This window comes from Anopheles maculipalpis, chromosome 2RL (genome assembly GCF_943734695.1).
Source record: "Anopheles maculipalpis chromosome 2RL, idAnoMacuDA_375_x, whole genome shotgun sequence".
NCBI lineage: Eukaryota > Metazoa > Arthropoda > Insecta > Diptera > Culicidae > Anopheles > Anopheles maculipalpis.
This window is the reverse complement of record NC_064871.1, coordinates 4781562-4802484: the sequence shown is the minus strand read 5'-3', so window position 1 is coordinate 4802484 and position 20923 is coordinate 4781562. Positions and strand designations below refer to the sequence as shown.

At 49.3% G+C, this 20923-nt stretch overlaps 5 protein-coding genes across 5 annotated transcripts; 4 read left to right on the top strand and 1 right to left on the bottom strand.

Annotated features, from left to right (window-relative positions):
- The first annotated feature begins 1191 nt into the window (after nt 1-1191).
- LOC126559754 (tRNA (cytosine(34)-C(5))-methyltransferase) lies at nt 1192-3613 on the top strand. Its single transcript, XM_050215928.1, has 5 exons — nt 1192-1296; nt 1363-2785; nt 2858-3202; nt 3272-3421; nt 3501-3613. The coding sequence occupies exons 1-5, from the start codon at nt 1225-1227 to the stop codon at nt 3611-3613; spliced, it is 2103 nt and encodes a 700-aa protein (XP_050071885.1). The 5' UTR covers nt 1192-1224.
- Nucleotides 3614-5051: 1438 nt separating this feature from the next.
- LOC126560016 (probable 4-coumarate--CoA ligase 1) lies at nt 5052-6725 on the top strand. The gene is made up of 4 exons (XM_050216176.1): nt 5052-5237; nt 5311-5497; nt 5593-5743; nt 6722-6725. Exons 1-4 carry the CDS (start codon nt 5130-5132, stop codon nt 6723-6725), a joined length of 450 nt encoding a protein of 149 aa, XP_050072133.1. The 5' UTR covers nt 5052-5129.
- On the top strand, nt 6534-19175 carry LOC126560014 (uncharacterized). The gene is made up of 6 exons (XM_050216175.1): nt 6534-6730; nt 7162-7665; nt 7749-12369; nt 12523-14102; nt 16288-16884; nt 18885-19175. Exons 2-6 carry the CDS (start codon nt 7234-7236, stop codon nt 19173-19175), a joined length of 7521 nt encoding a protein of 2506 aa, XP_050072132.1. The 5' UTR covers nt 6534-6730; nt 7162-7233.
- An 81-nt stretch (nt 19176-19256) lies between these two features.
- On the bottom strand, nt 19257-19737 carry LOC126560013 (serine/threonine-protein phosphatase 4 regulatory subunit 2). Its single transcript, XM_050216174.1, has 2 exons — nt 19530-19737; nt 19257-19453 (listed from the first exon to the last, which is right to left on the bottom strand). Exons 1-2 carry the CDS (start codon nt 19735-19737, stop codon nt 19257-19259), a joined length of 405 nt encoding a protein of 134 aa, XP_050072131.1.
- A 255-nt stretch (nt 19738-19992) lies between these two features.
- Nucleotides 19993-20544, top strand: LOC126559354 (glutaredoxin-related protein 5, mitochondrial). The gene is made up of 2 exons (XM_050215501.1): nt 19993-20306; nt 20376-20544. Exons 1-2 carry the CDS (start codon nt 20036-20038, stop codon nt 20540-20542), a joined length of 438 nt encoding a protein of 145 aa, XP_050071458.1. The 5' UTR covers nt 19993-20035; the 3' UTR covers nt 20543-20544.
- Nucleotides 20545-20923: the final 379 nt, after the last annotated feature.

Here is a 20923-nt window from a genome sequence, read left to right as displayed (position 1 = left end):
AGGGAGAGAGAGAGAGAAAGAGAGAGAGAGAGACAGAAAAAAGAGAGAACGAGAGATCTATTTGGCTCGTTTTTGTGTACGCACCACAAGCAATTGATTGATTACATTCGTAGGTTTGTTGAAAACGGTAAAACTGTTCATTATTACATTAAAGTATTATTATTAGATGGTCTTTAGATAGTGATTTTATGCAAACACAGTGCCAACTTCAACTCTCGAGCCGATCGAAGCACGGCGATAGGGAAATGCAATTACATAAATACGTGCGCCCGGGTTAAGCCCGGCATTTGAACCGAGATGTTGCGGAACTTCCACTCTGTTCACTGGTTTCTATTGTCCTCTTGGTTATCTTTCGGGTAGAGCTGAAACTATAGGATGTCGCCAAGCAGATCTACAAATCCTGCCTAGCGGTGCAAATCTGTCAGCTGTGAGGGCAATTATCCAACAATTTCTACAAGAACAAGAACGACAAAAGAAAATACATGGATCAAAAAGGACAATCTTAGAGTATCGCCTTTATAGAAGAGAATTTAGAGGGACGCAGAACTATGAAGTTTTGTATTCATATTGAATTGATGGTGTTTTAGGTCTAGCAAAACAAAACAAAAAAAGGGAAAACTTAGCAAATCCTCAAGCGTAACAAACAAGCGTGTACTCTCGTTATTATGGAAAGTAGCACTCTTCGATTTATCTATTACTATTGTTCCCGGTAATAAAGAAATAGTATACGTAAGGTTGACCCCGACGCCATGTGGTTGTTATCCGAAACCGAGAAACGTTCAAAAAACACTCCGGGTAATGTATTTTTATAGAGAAAATGTGTAGTAACTGTCCTGTTCTTTTTAATCCACTGACTACTGTTATATCCCTTATTGAAAAAAATTATATAAATCCGCAAACTTAGGCACCACAAAGGCAAATTTGTATTGAAAAAAAAATAATAGTTGTTGTTAAGGCAATTTTGTTCATTGGGATGATACATCTTAATTTATTTATCGCATGTAATATTTTGAAATTCATCAGCAAAACCAAATATTAAATTATTATAGCAAACCAAGGTTTATAGCGCACACTGCGAAGCACTCCGATGACATTTTCGAAGTTTGACAGACTTCCACACGGTTTCTTCTTCCTCTTTTTCATTCATGCTTGTACCGGCATATTTACTCGAGGCAAAGTTTACAGTTTACAGCAGCAAACAACGTGTCTATCAAGTTGGAAACAATGGGAAAACCGAAACACATGACGAACAAACAGAACCCGTTCGCTAAGAAAAAACGCAACAATAAGGAAAAGGTAAACATTACACAAAAAGGGGTTGACAAAAAAAGCTTCGTTCACACATTACACATCTTCCACTAGGGCGCTGCTGAACCACCGGCACGGAGAGACAAGCCGTACGAAAGCATTGTGCTAGAGAACGAATCATTTGAGACGTACTACAAGCATCAGCAGATCTGTGGTAACGATGCCGAGTGGGACCAATTTATCGCACACATGCGAAGGAATCTTCCGGTAACATTCCGCATTACCGGTTCGAAGGCGCAAGCAACGCTGCTGCTGAAGCTGATCAAGCAAGACTTCTTTGAGGAGTACATGCGTGCGGTGAAGGAACTGCGCAATGAAGACGCGGACGCGCAGGTCGAACCACCCCAGTGTCTTGGATGGTATCCGCGAGAAATGGCCTGGCAGTTGGAGCTGTCCCGCAAGGACATCCGTCGTTCCGAGCCACTGTTTAAGCTGCACAATTTTCTCATCTCGGAAACCAGCTCCGGGTACATTAGCCGACAGGAGGCAGTGTCTATGATACCACCGCTGGTGCTGGGTGTCGAGTCGCACCATAAGGTGTTGGATATGTGTGCTGCACCCGGGTCAAAAACGGCCCAACTGATCGAATCACTGCATGCGAACGATGGTGGTTCCGCCACACCGTCCGGGTTTGTGATGGCGAACGATGTGGACAATAACCGGTGCTACATGCTGGTACACCAAGCAAAGCGTCTTAACTCACCGTGCTTTCTTGTGACGAACGGCGACAGCTCTACGTTCCCTGCGATGCAATACACAAAGGACGGGATGGTGTGTCCGCTCAAATTCGATCGGGTGCTGTGCGATGTACCGTGTTCGGGCGATGGAACATTGCGCAAAAATGCCGACATCTGGAACAAGTGGAACCTGGCACAAGCGTCCAATCTGCACGGACTACAGTACCGGATACTGAAGCGTGGCGCAGAATTGCTCGAAGTAGGCGGTAGGGTCGTCTACTCAACCTGCTCTTTAAATCCGATCGAAAACGAAGCCGTTCTGCATCATTTGCTGAAGGAATCGGACGGTGCGCTGGAGATTATTGAATGTAGCGGTATGCTACCGACGCTTAAGTATTCTACCGGCATGACCTACTGGGAACCGGCCTCGAAAGATCTTACATTCTACAAGACGTTCGACGACGTGCCCGAATCACAGCGCACCGTTATCCGGCCCGGCATGTTTCCACCGTCGAAGGAGGAAGCGGTCGAAAGGTATCATCTCGATCGGTGTTTGCGCATCCTGCCACACCAACAAAACACGGGCGGATTCTTTGTGGCACTGTTGGAGAAAAAAAAATCACTGCCGTGGGAAACGGTGGCGGTCGATGGGCAGGAGGCAACCGAAAGCACGCCAATTGTTGAACCTCCGCCGAAGAAAGCGAAGTATATGCGTGGATTTAAAGAGGATCCGTTCGTGTTTTTCGAAGACAAGGAAGAGGTGTTTGATTCGCTTAATAAGTTCTTCCAGCTACGGGAAGGTATATTGAATTATTTCGAAAAATCGTGTTTAATCCGGGAAAGCTAAACTTTTTGTGTTTTTGCTTTACTAGATTTTGAACCACGAAATCTGCTCACCCGGTGTAAGGTGGGAAAGAAGAAGAACGTGTACTTCTGCACGAGCATTGTACGTGATATTGTCCAGCTGAACGAGAGGCGCATCAAGATTATTAATCTGGGTGTAAAATCTTTCGTCCGGTGCGCCACACGTAACATTGAGTGTGACTTCCGTCTCGCAAGTGAAGGGTTGGCGAGCGTTAACCCGTTCATAGGCAGCCAGCGTCGTGTGACGGTACAGAGGAAGGATCTAATAGAGCTGCTGTCCTGTACCGATCCTACAAAGCCGCCGGAAATTTCTTCACTCACCGCTGAAACGCAACAGAATCTGCAGAATGTTGGTAAGTTTAGTATCCAACCGCGGCCAGAATTGTTGTGCCCAGAGAAGTTAATTAATCATGCCTTTCCAGCTTCCGGTAGCTGCGTGCTGGAATGTATGGTGGATGACGTAAAACTTGCCACCGTCGGCTGGAAGGGTGCCATGAGCCTAAGGGCGTACGTCGATCAGTACGATACGATGCATATGCTGCGCTTGCTCGGAGGAGACCTTTCAAAATTCGGTAAGAAAAATTGCTCATTTTAGCTACTGTATCACTGTTTTCTATCTAGCGAGTACAATGTTGTCTTTGTTTTGGACAGAAAAAAATAAATTCCAGGACAAACGTGCAGCAGAAGTGGCAGAGGAGGAGGGATTGGACGAAAACGACGTTGAGACACAGGACGCGACAGTGCAAGAATCGAACGATGATTAGACGTTTCCAGCTAAGAGTATTCTTTTCGATTGCACAGAAAACTTTTAAATACTGTTGATAATAAATATCCCCCATACATATACTCCGCTTTCTGACTTTTTTTTGGTCTTCCCACACCTGATGGGCTGGGAATGTTATGAGAAACCCGCCAAACTTCTGTCCGTGCAAGGCAGGTTCGAGATTTCTAATCTACTTAAGGGGTGAGAGTTTGGGTTAGTGTTGTTGGAACACATACATGCCGCCAACCGCGCTTGCCGATTGATAACGGAACTGCATCGTCTTTTAATCAACACCCTTTGGGGTGCGAGATCGAAACGAAGCTTCCTTGTGCCGGCAATAATCAGTCAATCAGTTGACCAAAAGCTTCGCTACAGTTAGGAAAGAACAGTGCAATCGATCAAATTTGAATTACCCTGTCAGTGCCCTAAAACTGTTAAACTACTCCTTCGTACAATGATTTCACGAATTTTTACATCCACCGCACCTTACCGGCTTGGTAGTGGAATTGTGTTTGAGAAGGCCATCCGAAACACAGCCAGCAGTGGAGTGGTGTACCGGCGGCATGCGAGCCACGAACGGAACATAGTGCAGTCGCCGTTCGGCAGTGTGGATATCCCCGAAATAAATGTAACCGAGTACATCTTCGAAGGATACGAAAAGTATGCGGACAAACCGGCCGTTGTAAGTATCACGGAACTGAGTGTGCAGGAGAAAAAACAGTCGTCCGTTATCTCACATAAACGTACGCGTGGAAGTGTGATGACTTTACAAGAAGAAAAAACATAATCTATCGTGGTAATGGTCCGTGTAGAGTTAAAGCCAAAAAAGCCCCCAACAACGATGCTAGTAGGTCATTTCAGAACTTGATAAGCTTTGATAAGACGCGCCCGTATTTTGGTCCCCATGTTCACCCAACTGTACGGGTTTGTACTTTGATCCTGAGATCATAATCAAGCGGAAATGAAAGAGGGAAGACTAGTGGTACGGATCTCGCGATCATCTGATAATGTGCGCGATTACAAAATATGAGCGTGCGGATCGATCGTGCGCATCAACAACAACAGCTCTCACGTGTGTGTGTGTGTGTGTGTGTGTGTGTTTCTTTTTTTGTCCCAGATATTAAAATTTTAAATAATTTTGTACATTTATTTTCCACCCCAAAAAAGACATGTGGCGCTACGAAACGATCGTACACGTATGGTATGACGTATGAGATGACGAATCGAATGGCGCGCGGTTTGCTGTCGCAGAAGGGGTGCGCTATGCGCAAGAACGATGTTCTTGGTCTACTGCTACCGAACATACCCGAGTTCGTGCCGGCACTGCACGGTGGACTGCTGGCAGGCTTATCCGTTACCTTCGCCAATCCACTGTACACCGCTGGTAAGTGCCTGGTGCCGCCGCTCCGATTGGTTGTTCGGTGTCTTTCACAACATTTGCTATTCCTTGTTTTTTAACAGAGGAAGTTTGCCGCCAATTTGAAAATGCCGGTGTGACAGCCATTGTCACGCTGCCGATGTTGCTGCCCGTGGCGGAAATGTTCCGATCGAAGGTGAAACAGTACAAAGGAACGATCTGCATCGGGGGAAAGCATGATCTCGATAAGAACATCTATGGATTTGAGGTAAATTTTTCCGGCCGCTATTTGTCGAAAACGATGAGACACAACTTATTATTATGCTTTGCACATTTTGTAGCAATTTTTGAAAGAAAATCATCGCAGCGAACTCCCCAACATCGATTGCCACAAAACGGCCATTCTACCGTACTCGTCCGGTACGACAGGAATGCCGAAAGGTGTGGAACTGTCGCATTACAATCTCGTAGCCAACATAGCACAGGGAGCACATCCTTCGTTGTCGAAATATTATCAACCAGAGTACAGTAAGTGTTTGAGTGTTCTATATTGCGCTTTCTCGATCCGTTTACTGTTAACCTCTGTTTACTGTACTGCCCTCTTATTTCAATTCCAATTGCAGTCGAGAAGAAGGAAACCATCTTAACCATACCGCCTTACTTCCACATTTACGGCTTGAACGGTATTTTGCATACTGTGCTTAAGTGCAAACACCATATCGTTTCGATTCCCAGGTATTTATCTATTTTCTATCATTTCTATCATTACCAAGCGTACGTACAACGTTCTGCTCAAGATATCGCCAAGAGCGCCGGTTTTTTTGGATTATATTATTTTTTAAATATTTCTGTCAACCTCTGTCAACCCGGTGTACTATCGCGAAGTAATTTTACAATATTTTTGTTTCCGAAAGTGAAAGAAATTGGAGAAAACGCGGTTTGAATTTGCCGTAAAACACACACCCAAAATAGAACGTTTACGATTTAGCGCTACTCATACAGTACTGAACCTTACATAGTAAACCCATTTTGTACCACAAAAGGGATCGACAATTACCCTTTGAGGTCAGCTGAAGGTTAGTCAAATTCAAACAAATAACCCAGTGACCGTTACAAGCATACTGTGTGCAGCGTGAATCTACCATCATTTAGCCACACACATCGTGAAATGTTAATTATTAACAATAAGTGCAATTTTTTGAGCACAATTTTACATTCAATTATTCAATCTATTTGCCGCCCCAGCAATGAAAAGCATCAGTTCAATCCCGTGCTGCCAACGAGATGCAGTGTTGCCAGCGCGAACGAGGCATTTTTTACGTAATCAATCGATTTCGTTAAACGTCACTAGCTGTCAAACCGTTCCACGGCCTAATTTTTTTTTACTGAGAACGGGATGAATTTGTGGTGAAAATAATTGCCTCACACGAAAAAACGCTGCTGAAAAAGTTGAACTCGAACGCGTGTACTCTAGCCGCGTTACGGAAGCAAGAACGGCCGCGGATTGTACCGGCGCTGTACGACATCAACCGACGATTCCGGCGACGGAAAGTGCACCGCAGCAGCCAGCAGCTAGCTGGCACTAGCAGCAGCAGCAGCAGCAGGTGCCTGGTTGGTTCACCGTCAGATAACCTATATTTGCTTCTATTTTCTCCTTACCGTGACGACGTCGACGACTGGCACTTTTACGGTGCGGTTTCGCGTGTCCGGCTACGAAACTGATCACGTTCAATGGAATTTTTAACGTTCCAGCTAGGCTAGGTAAGAGCAAATGGAAGCGACCAAGGGGGGTTTCCATCTTTTTTTTTTTTGTTTGTTATTTGTGCCCCGAGCCATGCGTGCGTGTGCGATTTTGGTGGTAACGTGTCGCTGTCGGCTCGCCTCGCCACAAAGCTAGGGAGGGCGAGAGGATGGAAATCCGCCGAACCCACCCAACCGCTATCGCAGCATCGCTCGCCTCCACCAGACGGCTTCTTCATCCTAGCTGGATGGAAGAAGCGTATGGGAAAGGAAGAAGCGTAAAAAAAAGAAGAAAGTGCCAACTTGATCTGATCAGTCAATTTCCTCCCTTTCGCCAATTCCAACATGCATGTGTGCGTGCGTGTGTGTATGTATGGGGGAAAATCAATCCTCATTGCTACATGGTTGGGATGTGTGCGTGTGTGTGTGCGTGTGTCAATTATTATTTGCAGTGTTTCAATGAAACTTCCGCGTGACAAGCAAAGAAGTATGCTCTGTCTGGTGTGACGTCTGGAAATACGAAAATGCAAAGTGGAGGAGGGCCGTTGCAACCCGGTGCGGTCATACGTAATATGGCATCGGGGACCCCCACGTCCCAGCAGCAGCAGCAGCAGCAGCAGCAACAGCAGCAGCAGCAGCAGCAGCAGCAAGCGGACATGAAACTCTCATCGCAGCAGGCAGCGATGATGAATCAGCAACAGCAGAACGCGCTCTACACGCCGCAGCCCGTGTATCGCGGTGCGGGGGGTGGTCAATCTGCGCGGCCACGGGGCACAATGCCGATTCCCTACCACCAGATGCAGATGACCTTTAATCTCATGCCGCAGGTGCCCCGGATACAGGCGCCGTGGGCCAACATGAGTAACGTGCAAGTGTTGTATCCGCCGCAGTACATGCTGTACCCGCAGGCGGCCGGCGGTCGCCGTCAAGCGGGTGGTGACAACAATATAGTAAATGTAAGTATGCGTGTGTGTGTGCGTCCGTGTTCGCAAAATCTTCGCAAAAGGACATTGACATACGCTTCCGTTCCTCTCGATAGATTTCGCAAGTGCCGCTGCCCCAGCACGCTCATTCGAATCAGCAGCCGGCACCGATGCAGGTTGCACACGAAATGATGCACATGCATCCACCGCAGGCACCCCAACAAGTGGCCGCTACTCACGTTGCGCCGCTCGAGCAACATCCGCAAGCCGGTACGCCGGCTCAGGTGGCGGTTGTGTCGTCGCAACCCCACACACCCTACTCCCAGATGTCGAACTTGATTGCGGCACCGCCGCCCCACATGCAACCGGGTGCCGGTGCCGGTATCGGGGGTGTCGGTTTGGGCCACCCGAGTGGTCAGAGTGGCGAACTGAGCAAACAACCGGCCAAGCGGGAAAAGCGTAAACATGCCCTGCGCATCATCGATCCGAGCACCAATGAGGACATTTTAGAAAACATGTTCAATGATACGACGTCGAACGCGAACGCTGGTGCGGGTGGTGGCGGTAATGCTTCCTCCGGAACAGCTGTCTCGAACGCAGCTTCTTCCGCCGGCACACCGGGACCACCGACGGTTGGCGCACAGTCCGTAACAATGGGCGACTCCCAAGATTATAATGACTATCCACTACCACAACAACAACAGCAGCAGCCACAACCTCCGCCACCACAACAACAAGAGATGGTCGTTTCTGCGCCGATGGTAACACCGATGCCGCCACCGCAGCAACACCACCATCATCAACCGCCACCCCAAATGATACTGACCGGGCACGATATGAGCGGCCGAGTGCCGAACCAGCATCAGCCGCCCCAACAGCAACAGCAGCAGCAGCAGCAATCGGTTGTCCAAGGCACACATCCACACGATCTATACGTCAGCGGAGGGCTAAAAATGATGAACCACTCGCATCCTCCGCCCCATTTACCGCCGCACGACATGACGACGGTCACCGGAACGCCCGTCGTGTCCGCCATGTCTGATGGGCCTTCGGTGGAGATACCGAACTCGTACATTAAAAAGAAGAAACCGATCACCGACGGAGCAATGCACCATTCGCAACAGCAGCAACAACAACATCAACATCCACACGCGAAGCAACAACTCCATCATTACCATTCGCATCAGCAGCAGCAGCAACAACAACAACAGCAGCAGCAGCATCAGCAACACCAGCAGCACCAACAGATGCATCATCATCATCATCAGCAGCAGCAGCATTCGCATCAAAGGCACCAACAACACCAGCAACATTTGCAGCATCAGCAGCAGCAGCAGCAACAACATTCGTATGCGCTACAACAATCGCAGCAAGCGGTGGCCGCCGCCCAAGCAGCAGCACACGCCCAAGCGCAGGTCAATGCTCAGGCCCAAGCGCAGGCAGTAGCAGCAGCCGCGGCAGCAGCGGCGGCGGCAGCTGCAGCAGCAGCAGCAGCAGCAAACGTCCCCTCTTCCTCTGTTCATCCCAACTCCCACTCAGGTGCCGTGATGGTGGACAGCGGCGAAATGATGTCACAACAGCAACACAATGCGGCAATCGTTGTGCAACATCCGCATCATCATCACCATCACCCAGGCCAGATAGTAGTCGGGACTGCCAACTACATGACGGAACCGCCGCCACCGATCGTTACGCCCAATGATCGACGTTTCCGTACGATTTCGGAAAAATCCGTAACCGAGTCGAACCTCTCCTCGGACGCGGAACCATTCGTGTACACCGGGAGCAGCAACAGCACGACCACCCCCACCAGCTTACTACACGCACCGCCCCCTCCTGGTCCTGTTGCTACTTCTTGCACCGTGGAAACTACCTCGGAAGCGACGGAAGCGAGAAGAGACCCCGAAAACAGTTTACCGTTAACCGGTGTAGTTGATGAGCTGCAGGACGTGAGTGTGAGCGGACTGGAGGAGGAGGAGGAAACGCTGATGGTTGAGGGGCAACAGCAGCAACATGAAGACGCGCAGAATGCGAGCGTGCCTCCGAGAGAAAGTAGTTCCGACCGGCAGAATGTCGATGATGTTGGCGTCAGCAATAACGCCACCGATGATAACCTTGTGGCGGGTGTAGCGAATTTAAATATTGTCGACGATGAGGAAAAGTCCGGAATACTTGAAACGACGGACGAGCGGACGGTGGTAGAGGCAGAAGTTGACGCAGAAGTCACGGAAGCAGCCTCGGACGAAACGGATCGGGCGGCTATGGTTGCTTCCGATGCGTCGGTAGCTATTACTGCCACCAATAGTACGGAATCGGTTGCCGTTCAGCAGGCAAACTTTTTAAATAAGGAACGTAGCATTAAGCCAATAGATAATGATTATATTAATAATAACAATGTGGTTTACACCAGAAGCTTAAGCTCGATAGAAGGACCCATCGACGGTGGCGCCCCGTCGGTCGACAAAAATGGCGTGGAAGCGATCCAAAGTGTGATGCCGAAGGCAGCGGATGAGGATCGCGAAAGGCAAACCCCAGCTGCGAAACATCAGCAGCAGGGCGGCGGTGGCGGCGAGACTGATCAAATCGTCCCACAAGACCGTAGCAATGATGCTGTCACGCCATCAACGCCAGCTTCTACAGCACCCACGATGACGACCAGCAGTAGTTTGGACGATAATCGTAACGTAGTTACAGCGAATCCTGCTTCCTCACCGTCGGATGTGGCTGGCGTGGAAGCAAAACCGGTCCAATCGGTGACCGCAGCAGCAGCTGCTGCACCAGTTGATGAGAGTAGTAAGCAGGAGGAATCAACCACATCCAAAACGACCCCAATGACGGCGGCGGCTGGCGGACAATCGAAGGATAAAAGCGTTGTGCCAGCCACAATGGCACCGCCCGCCGTGAAAAAAAGCAAATCGATCACCCTGATTGTGTACGATCCGGACCAGTGGAGTCCGGAAAACCCGACCGGCAAGAAAAAGTATTCGCGCGAACAGCTGATGATGCTGAAAAACATTGGCCCTGCGCTCGAAAAGCCACAGAATCTGCCGAATAGTTTGGAAAATTTGCTCGTTCGCACGAACTATTCGATGGGAGGCGGCGGTATGGGTGGTGGTGGTAATGCGTACGGTAACAATCTGAAGGGGAACGAATTTTCGCTACTGCCGAACTTTGTGAAAAGTGTAGGCGGCGGAGGTGGTGGTGGTGGTGGTGGTGGTATGGGCGGTCACCATAATCCGGTCCGGCAGTCGTACGTGAAGCGCTCCTCGCAGCAGGGTAGTGCGGGAGGTAATCAGTCGGGTGGACCACAGCCGAACAAGCAATCGCAGCAAGGGCTCAGCAAGACCGGTTCGAAGATCATCAAGCTGAACCTGCAGCTGAACGAAGAGGTAAAGCTAAACTCGAGCGCAAACGCGTGGAAACCGAGTCAGCTGCAGAAGGGCGAAAATGCGGAACAGGATGAAACGCAGAAGCTCTTGAAGACTATGCGTAGTATCCTGAACAAGCTAACGCCCGATAATCTGGCCAAACTGGTGGAGCAAGTGAAGAAGCTCCCCATCAAGACGTACGAACAGTTTGATGGTTGCATTCAGCTCGTGTTCGAGAAAGCCATCTCGGAGCCTAACTTTTCCGAAGCGTACGCAAGGATGTGTTACGAAATTAAGACCGTCAGTGTGCAGGACAGTATGATCGATTTTTGCGCGAATATTCTCAAACGGTGCGAAAACGAGTTTACGAGAGGGCGCGAAGAGCAGGCGAAAGCGGTCCGCGAACGAAGAGCGAAACTGCAGGAAAATAAACATTTGACCAAGGACGAGTTTGAAGAGCTGAAGGAAGAGCTGGAGGAGGAGGAACTGAAGGTGCGACGGAGAGCGGTCGGTATGGTGCGGTTTATTGGCGAGCTGTACAAGATGGAGTTGCTGCAGAATAGTATCATGTTGAAGTGCTTCGATTCGCTGATCCCGTACAAGCCGGAACATTCGTATGAAGCGTCGTTGGAGTGTCTATGCAAGTTACTAACGACGGTTGGGGCAAAGCTGGAGAAACCATCGCCCGATACGAAGTCGAAAAAGACTTCGCTCGACAAGTACTTTGAGCAGCTGGAGCATATAGTGCGCGAGTTCAAGAAGTATAAGATTACGAGCCGGATCCGGTTCATGATACAGGACGTGATCGATTTGCGGAAAAATAATTGGGTCCCGCGGCGCCAGGAGCTTAACCCGAAAACGATCTCGCAGATTGCGCTCGAAGCCGAAACGGAGCAGAATCGCATCAACATGCTGAACTTTATGCCGTTGAAGGATGGCTACTCTGGCAGTGATATGGGACGATCCGGCGGTGGACGAAGCGGTCCTGGAGGAGGAGGCGGCGGTGGCGGGTTGTATGGGAAGTCATCGAGCGGAGGCCCTGGCTACAATCAGGGAAGCTTCGGCCGTGGTAGCAGCGGTGGTGGCGGCGGTGGCGGAGGAGGTAGTTCCAACAAAGGCAATCGGTTGCAGAAGGACGAGGACGGCTTTCTGGCAGTGTCGAACAGCCGCAGTAGCAATCGCCCTTTCACGATAGATCCAAAGAAGCTGCCACTGTTGGCGGTTAACGTCGACACGACGCAGCTAGGCCGGGCATCGAACTATCAAACACACAAATGGAAAAATAATATGTACGCAGCGCTTGGCAACGAGGAAGGCACGGCATCGTCATCTAGCGCGATGGCCGATCGTGACGAGCGGGATAACGAGCGCGACAGAGACCGGGACCGTGGTCGGAATCGCGATATGGACCGGGAACGTGAAAGAGACAGAGAACGCGATCGGGATCGTGATCGAGAACGGGAACGCGAACGAGAACGGGAACGCGAACGAGAACGCGAACGAGAACGAGAACGAGAACGAGAACGGGATCGTGACCGTGACCGTGACCGTGACCGTGAACGGGATCGTGACCGTGACCGTGACCGTGACCGTGACCGTGACCGTGACCGAGACCGTGGTTCGAATAAGGATCCTTACCACATGAAAACAGCGGAAAGGGATCGTTATGGACGGTATGGTAGTAGCAGTAGCCAGAACGAGGATCGCTATAACCGCTCCTCCCGCGAACCTTCCTCGTCTTCCGGTGGTGGCGAATGGGAACGCAAAATGGGGGCTTCCTCGATGCAAAGCCGTGGCACCGGTAATCAATCCCAACCACCGCCACGGATGATGGCTGCCCGGTTGGGTCAATCGTCCTCGACTTCTGCACCATTTTACCAGCAGTTACAGATGCCTGCGGGACCACCACCACCAACGTCCTCATCCACGGGACCATCGAAGGGGGGTTCGTCGGCCGCAACAGCAACCACAGCACCGACCGGCGGCAGTAGCAGTGAACCAGCCGTGCAGAAATCGAACGAACCGTTCGATGAGCGGATGGAGAAACTGGTATGGGAGTTGGCAGGCAAGATCGAGGTGGACAGCAGCTCACCGAAGTTTTACTTTACCGTCGCGAGCACGCTCTTCCAGAAAAATCTCGAAAATGCGCCGAAAATGCGTCGGGCGGCGGCTGCCGTCCTGACGGACATGTTGCGCCTTAAAATGATCAGCTCCACGGACTTCCAGTACGCGCAGAAGGAGTTGCTGGAGCAAGCCGACGATCTGCTGATCGATGTGCCGAAGCTGTGGGAGTATGTGGCAGACTTTTTCGTGCCGCCACTGCACGAACGTTTGATAACGCTGCAGGATGTGCGGCAGCTGGCGACCAGCACCTTTGAACCGGAAAAGTGCTTCAGTTGGGATATGCTCAGAACGATCCTGCAAAGCTACGAAGCGGCCCACGGTAAGGATGCGTCCGCCAAGCTGTGGTTCGAGTGTCCGCTTGAGCTGCGAGAATTTTTCCCCGGTTCGGTGGACGAGGCCACGATCAGGCGGCGCGTTACCGAGTGTTCACTCGACTATTTGCTCGAGGGCGAACGGAAGGATATGCGTACGATGTGGCCCGCGATACGGCAGTTCCTGGAGCGCGATGCACTGAACGAAGAAATCTTTGCCTGCATCGATGCGCATTGCAGTTCCGAGCAGCAGCTGGACTCGCCGGAGTTTATTCGCACGCTTACGACGGTTGTTTTTGAGCACTGTATCCACGATAAGAAGCTTGACCTGAAGAAGATGGAACGGTGGCATCAGCTGTTGCAGCGATATTTGTACGGGAAGGCGGAGCGGGAACTGGAAGCGTTGTACGCGATCCAGCGGCTGGTGGTGAAGCTACAGCATCCGCCGAAGCTGCTGCAGACAATCTTCCATCAGCTGCTCGATCTCGGTGTTATCATGGACGGGTTCAAGCGGTGGATCGAACCGAAACACGATCACGAACCGGAGGGTCGCGGTGTTTGCGTCAAATCGACCACCCAGTTCTTTGTGCAGTTGATGGAACCGGACAGTGAGGACGGTGGGAAGGATGGGGATAGTGACGAGGGCGAGAAGGACAGCGATAGCAAAGAAAACTAAGTAAGAGCACACGGTTGAGGGGAATAATAGTAGGGAAGTTTTGGGGCGGATTAAGGTTAGCAGAAGGAAAGGGGACGGCGAATCTAGAGGAGGAGAAAAAACCGGATAAATTCTGGATTACCTACCTACGCCTAACGCCTAACTTTCAGTTTGTTCGATCCGTGTACGATTCGTCTTTTTATACAATACATACACACATGCATAGACAGACACACACAAACGGACGACGACGACGACGACGACGCTACCCTAATTATTACCAAGTAAATATTCGATTCTAGAGTTCTGCGTGTCCTTCGTCGTCGGGGCTTTTTCGGGGGACAAAAACTGGTGTGAGAGAGGGAGAGAGAATGAGAGAAACAAGCAAAAACTGATTGCAAACGAACAGTGTTTAGTGTACAACAATAGTAGTAGAGAGAGATCCCACAAGGTGTGCGTGTGTGGTGCTCTTTACTGTGGTATGCGTGTATGCGTGTGTGTGTGTGTGTGTGTGTGGTGCTCTTGTGACGGTATGAAGGGAGGGGGAGACACGTATGAGATGGATGAAATGAGCAAGATGGGTCTACCAAAATAGGCTGCTGCAAACAAACAAAAACTGGATGATCCGCTTGCGCCGTTTGCTCCATTCCGTGTCCTGGACATGCCCGTGCACCACCCCAACGATCCTTGGTGGAGTAGATCAATGATGATGATAATGGTAGTACTACTGCTGGTGCGAAATATAAATATAATGTAGATGTATTGTTTATGCTGCAAACAATAATAAACTACTACTACTACTACTACGAATGAAAGTCTACTACGTGCGCGCGAACAAATAAATACCTCACACACAACACAAACACACGTAAGATTTTGCTAGGAGGAGGTCCGAATCCTCTCGAGCATCCTACTACGATTTTACACGCACGCACCAAGCGCAGGAGGTGAATGATCATCAACAGGAAAGATAAGATAGACACACACACACGCCCCCTCCTCTCTCAAGAATTGCATAAACACACAAGTAATGATTAAACGATAAACTATAATTAATAAATATGGAATACCGTTAAGATCAACATTTATTTACATGCATAAATATAAATATATATATATATTTATAAATAATTATCGAATAAAGTATCTGGTGAACCACACAAAACAAAACACACGCTAAGCGATCGTTTTCTTAAGCCTAGAGAGCTCTATTACTATGCAACAAATCACCAGTTGTGTCCGGTGATGTTTTTGATTGTACAATTATCTGGTACAACTTTGTACGTTTGATTGGAGAGGGTTTCTCACTATCCGGTGTGTTTACACTAGCATGGCCACTCGGGAATGCAATAAAACGTTGAAATGAAATATTTGTGATGGTTCACCACCAATGGAGGCATAGAGGCATGGATATCCGTTTCTACATGCTTTGCTGGCCACGTTGGGTTCGTTATAGTTATCTCGATCTCAGCATCTCGCGACCGTTGTCAAGCGCAAACACGTGTCGAGCTGTAGATCTATCCGATTCTGGCGGTAGTTCACAATTCCAATTGGCCAATGTGATTCATAGTACAAGGAACATCCCAATATTTTGCATGTGGCCATTACAAAAGTATCCCAAAGATGGCAAAGTAGTGTTGTTATCTACTTGCGGCGAGCGCTGGAAAAAAGGAGCGAGCGGGATCTCAAGAAGCCAAACCTAAGTGCGCTAATCGAAATTTTTTAGATCAATTTAAAGAGGAAAATCTATCTAAATGATAGCATGGTCATCAACGTCAGGGATGGATCGATGAAATAGGCGACCTGTTAACAGAAAAAAGTGGTCAACAAATTATTTTTGCCGGTTAAAGGCTACAAGAAGACGAGGCAAAGATTGGATATTTTTTCTTAAATTCGTTACACCTTTAGCCGAACCGAAAGCTAATCGCTTATCACGGGTGCCCTTCAAGCGATCAACCCGTTCGTTATGGATGTAAGTAACTAATGTAATATGTAATGTCATTGAAGCAAGGCAAGGCACCAAACATGCACACATTAGACGATCGGCCTTCTTCAGCATGGGCTCAAAATAAGAGCTATACTAGGGCTCTAAGAATTGAAGATGATCTTGCCCGTAAAATTAACCCCTAGAGCGTACCACAATCCCGGCAGGCGAATCTTGAGCAGATGATACGGTACGGTTTAACCTAAACCGAAGACATCCCCTACTCACGACCACCCTCCATCATCATCTCCTTGTAGATTCATCCCAGACGATTACATCCAATGTCTAGCCGAGTTTCGGCCCCAGTTTCTGTTCGTCGTTCCGTCGCTGCTACTCTTCCTTGCCACCCATCCGAAAGTAACGCCCGACCTGCTGTCGAGCGTGGATTCGGTGCTGGTCGGTGCAGCACCAGCCTCGCTCCAGCTGCAGGAAAAGTTCCGAACCAAGGTCGGTCGCGATATTGACATTGCGCAGGGTTACGGTATGACGGAAAGTTCCCCAGTTACGCTCTGTACACCGCACCGTTACGACCAGTCGAAAGTTGGCACGTGTGGCCAGCTGTATCCGAACACGGAGGCCAAGATTGTGTCGCTCACTGACGGTACCAATCTTGGGCCGCATCAAACGGGTGAGCTGTACCTGCGTGGACCACAAATTATGAAGGGCTATCTGAACAATGAGGCCGCCACTAAGGAAACGCTGGTGGAGGACGGATTCTTAAGAACGGGCGATGTGGCGTACTACGACAAGGAAGGATTCTTCTTCATCGTCGACCGGACAAAGGAATTGATCAAGGTGAAGGGAAACCAGGTAAGAGTGTGGTTGTTGTGGTGGTGTTTGAGTTTATTTGTCGTTTTAAAAAAAAATCGATCCATTAAGATTAATACGCTAATACAACCGGAAGAGAGGCGTCTCCCATCCCCTTCCCCAGCGGATAATCGAGTTCAAGCAGTAACGACTACTGATCCATCATCTCGACACTCGATTCGTCAATGTCCATTACGTTGTCGTCCGGTTTGGCCTCCTCCTCGACCATTTCCGTTGCCAGCCCCGTTTCGCCTGTCATGTCCACCTCCTCAACGACAATATTCTCGGAAGATGATGGAACGGCAACTACCGATGCGGCAGTAACGGCAGCTACCGTTGCCAGTTCCATCTCTAGTTCCTGTGCGGACGTTACTACACTGTCGATTTCGACTGATGGTGGTACCGTCGGTTCTACTACGGTGGAGGATGATTCCATCTCCGCAGCAGCTGCGTTTGATGTGGTGGTAGTTGGCTCAGACGAGTCTGGCGTTGGCTGTGGTACCTCCAACGATGGTTCAGCAATGACCACACTTACTGCTGCTTCGATTTCATCAGTTTTGGAATGTTCTTTAAGATCAGAATCATCACCGGATGGGGATGTTGTGCTTGGAATCGTAGCATTACCAGTAGCAACAGGTTCCCCACCATCTACGACGAGCGTCGATTCCTCCGACGGCGTGCTATTTTCCTTCACGGCTTCCTTCACGGTGCTTGAAGCGTCCGTCGTTGGAGACTTTGCTTCATCCAGTGGATCATCAACGTTGGAAGCGTGCACATCCGCCTTGATAACGCTGGTAGTGCCGGAGGAGATCGATTTCACCGTCACCTGATCGTCATCGTCGTATTTGATCATTTTGGCCTTCGGTTCATCATCTTCGAGAGCCTCGGCTGAGCTGCTGCTGCTGCTCTTGCCATCTTCACCAGCAACAGGCTGAACGGTTGTTGGCTGAGATTTGATTTCATCTACTTTATCTTCTTTTACTGTCTCCACTGACACCATCACCACGGGCTTTGCAGAGTCTGTCTGCTGTGGGTTTTCTGCTCCGTCGGCTGAATCTTCCGGTGCTGGCGTAATTTCTTCCTCCCGAACCGCGAGTACGGGTGTGTCCGTGTTGGCAGTCTCGTCCACGGTTTGCTGCGGTGTCTCTTTCGGAGTAGTTGCTTTATCCTTTCCATCCTCCTTTCCTTCGGTTGCTTCTGTCTTTGACGACGCCGTCGAGGAGGATGATTCTATGGAAGCTTCAAGCAACGGTGCAGCTATATCGCCATCGGTAGCATTTTCATTCGTGTCAATAACGCTCTGATGACCGTCAGAATTTAGCCCACTCTTACCGGTGCTTTGGCTATCGGTCTCGGTGTTCATGAACGTCGTGGAGCCGCCATTCATTTCGCCAACAACCTGCGAAGAGCCAACCGAGTCGGCGAGAGAGTTGTGTAGCGAGCTGACCGCATCACTCGAGTCCGGCAGCAGTGCGTCCGCTTCAAGATGGAACTGCTCGTTGTCCATTTCGATGTCTACGTTCACCTCCAGATCACCGTTCACGATCGAGTCGAGTGAATCGCCATTCTCACTGTCACTGCGACGGCGGCCCGGTTCCTGCGTGCTAACGACTGTGAAAGAAGAGCGAAAATAATGGTCCGATATAATAACTGACAATGACGCTTACGCTTTCTTCTAGTGTTGAGTGAATCAGATTTATGAATCTGAATCTCTATTTAAAAGAATGATGAATCTTTAAAGATTCTTCAACCTCCAAAGATTCGTTGTACTCCTGTACTCTCCCTGTCCTGGTTGCCAACCGTTCAATCGTTCTTATCTTACTCGAGCGTCGGGCACGAAGAATCTTTAGACATTCGGTTCTTGATTTGAATGACTCTTCAGATAAAATTCATATGAATTGCTCTTCAGATAAAATTCATATGAATGGCTCTTCCGAAAAGATTCGTACACAACACGTACACCACTACCACCACTACTTCTCTTTCCTCTCCCAACGGTACAGGTATCACCAACAGAGCTGGAAAACATTATTCTCGAACTGCCCGAAGTGAGTGATGTGGCGGTGGCCGGCGTACCAGACGAAACAGCTGGCGAGCTTCCGCGTGCATTCGTCGTAGTTAAGCCGGGCGCCGACCTGAACGAGAAGGAGGTGCAGGAACACGTGAAGGAGCGGGTCGTTAAGTACAAACAGCTGGCCGGTGGTGTCATCTTCGTGAAGGAGATTCCTCGTAACGCTGCCGGCAAAGTTATCCGGCAGCAGCTACACATGATTGCCGCCCAGTTTGAGGACTGAAAGCTCCAGAAACTCGCATCGACCGGACTTGTACAAAAATAAAGTAGTCCATTTTGTTATTCCCCTCCCTAATAACGTGTTTTACTCACCCAAAATGTTCTTTTCTACTGCGCGCATAAATTTGTCAATACGGGTGTACTGTTTGCGTGGTTCCGTCAGCAGCTCACAGATGCGCTGCACCGTAAATGGTGCCGAATTGAAGGAATCAAGCCGCTCGAGCAGCGCCCGCTTCATCCGTTCGAAGTTGAAAGGATCAACGTTGGGACACTGAGGTATATCTGCCGTTTAACAAAGGACATGGATCACACATGAAATCAAACGGAGCTTATCGTTAGGTAATGGCATGGAACCTACCTGCAATGCTAGGTGTGCTGTGATGAAAGTCCGTAATTACATTGACCAGCTTTTCACGGAACAGCGGCTTCACCAGCACCCAGCGGTACAGCGTATCGCCCGTCCGGGCGACAAAGTTCAGATAGTCCTCCAGCTCGCGCGGTATGTCCTTCTGCTTCGATTTGGTAAAGCGCTCCAGCAGCATCAATATTTCTTCCTGATTTTCCATCGTCATTGAAAGTTTGGCTTTCTTTTGCGGGCTCTTGAACAAGAAAAAAGACGGCTACCGAACGACTTACAAAAGATGCACCTTTCCCGTGAATCTGCGTGTGTCAATCCTGTTCGCTACCGTTGCTACCAAGCGTTCGTTCGTCCGGGTGCCCGAATAATCGGGAAAACGATCCACCGAAAGACATCCTTGCCTTGACAGTTCGCCTGAGGTACTTTGCGGCGTCACACCAACGCTTGTAGTTACCTTGGTGTTCTTTTGTTAGATAACAAACAACACAAATCGAAAACAACACGAAATGAACGTCCTGACGCGAAATTTTGCACAAAATCTCTTCAAATACAATGGTGCCGGACTGATACAGGCAGCGGCAAGGAGCTTCAGCACCCCGGCACTAGACGGCAAGGAAATAGAGAAACTGGTGCACAATAATAAGGTGGTAATATTCATGAAAGGCAACCCGGATGCACCTCGGTGCGGGTTCAGCAATGCGGTGGTACAGATTTTGCGGATGCATTCGGTAAAATACGACGCTCATGATGTGCTACAGAACGAAGCGCTCCGGCAAGGTAACGTACCTATAAAGCAGTAGTTTGCGCAACAATAAAACAAACCGTCTTTACCGCATCCATTTGCAGGCATTAAGGACTTTTCGAACTGGCCCACTATACCGCAAGTTTTCATCAACGGGGAGTTTGTCGGTGGATGCGACATTCTTCTACAGATGCATCAAAACGGAGAGCTAATCGACGAGCTGAAAAAGGCTGGTATTGAGAGTGCGTTGGCAAAGGAGGGCGAAAAGTAGGGCAATAATGTAGGCATAAACGTGTGTTGCGGTAATAAAACAAATATTGTTCCAAGCAAGTCACAGCCGATGCCGATGCCTTCTACGCTGTGAGAATGAGAATACCGATGCTATCCGTGTTCGGTTGCCGCGGATACTTTCACTTTCATCTCGATTGCATATCATGTTGAAATGAGCTGTACCAAAGCATCACACGGTATTTCGATGTGTGCTACTTTCAAGGCGATAACCGGCGTTGATCTATCGAAACATACCATGCTAAATCTAAGCATTCGCATGACGTACCAGTAGCAGTATTTTGTTGCCTTATCGGGGTAGAGTGAGTGTGTCCGAATCATTGCCGAATCATTGCACACGGTAACCGACCAAAGGAAAGAGATT

Bases quoted from the DNA above. Each gene is read 5' to 3' on its own strand.
- LOC126559754 (XM_050215928.1), top strand. From the start codon at position 1,225: ATGGGAAAACCGAAACACATGACGAACAAACAGAACCCGTTCGCTAAG. The intron at 1,297-1,362 runs GTAAACATTACA...ATCTTCCACTAG, and splicing joins AACGCAACAATAAGGAAAAG to GGCGCTGCTGAACCACCGGC. The intron at 3,422-3,500 runs GTAAGAAAAATT...TGTTTTGGACAG, and splicing joins AGGAGACCTTTCAAAATTCG to AAAAAAATAAATTCCAGGAC.
- LOC126560016 (XM_050216176.1), top strand. From the start codon at position 5,130: ATGTTGCTGCCCGTGGCGGAAATGTTCCGATCGAAGGTGAAACAGTAC. The intron at 5,238-5,310 runs GTAAATTTTTCC...CACATTTTGTAG, and splicing joins AGAACATCTATGGATTTGAG to CAATTTTTGAAAGAAAATCA. The intron at 5,498-5,592 runs GTAAGTGTTTGA...TTCCAATTGCAG, and splicing joins ATATTATCAACCAGAGTACA to TCGAGAAGAAGGAAACCATC.
- LOC126560014 (XM_050216175.1), top strand. From the start codon at position 7,234: ATGCAAAGTGGAGGAGGGCCGTTGCAACCCGGTGCGGTCATACGTAAT. The intron at 12,370-12,522 runs GCGACAGAGACC...AACGAGAACGAG, and splicing joins TGACGAGCGGGATAACGAGC to AACGGGATCGTGACCGTGAC. The intron at 14,103-16,287 runs GAAAACTAAGTA...CCTAAACCGAAG, and splicing joins AGAAGGACAGCGATAGCAAA to ACATCCCCTACTCACGACCA.
- LOC126560013 (XM_050216174.1), bottom strand. From the start codon at position 19,737: ATGGAAAATCAGGAAGAAATATTGATGCTGCTGGAGCGCTTTACCAAA. The intron at 19,454-19,529 runs GTAGGTTCCATG...GTTAAACGGCAG, and splicing joins CAGCACACCTAGCATTGCAG to ATATACCTCAGTGTCCCAAC.
- LOC126559354 (XM_050215501.1), top strand. From the start codon at position 20,036: ATGAACGTCCTGACGCGAAATTTTGCACAAAATCTCTTCAAATACAAT. The intron at 20,307-20,375 runs GTAACGTACCTA...ATCCATTTGCAG, and splicing joins GAACGAAGCGCTCCGGCAAG to GCATTAAGGACTTTTCGAAC.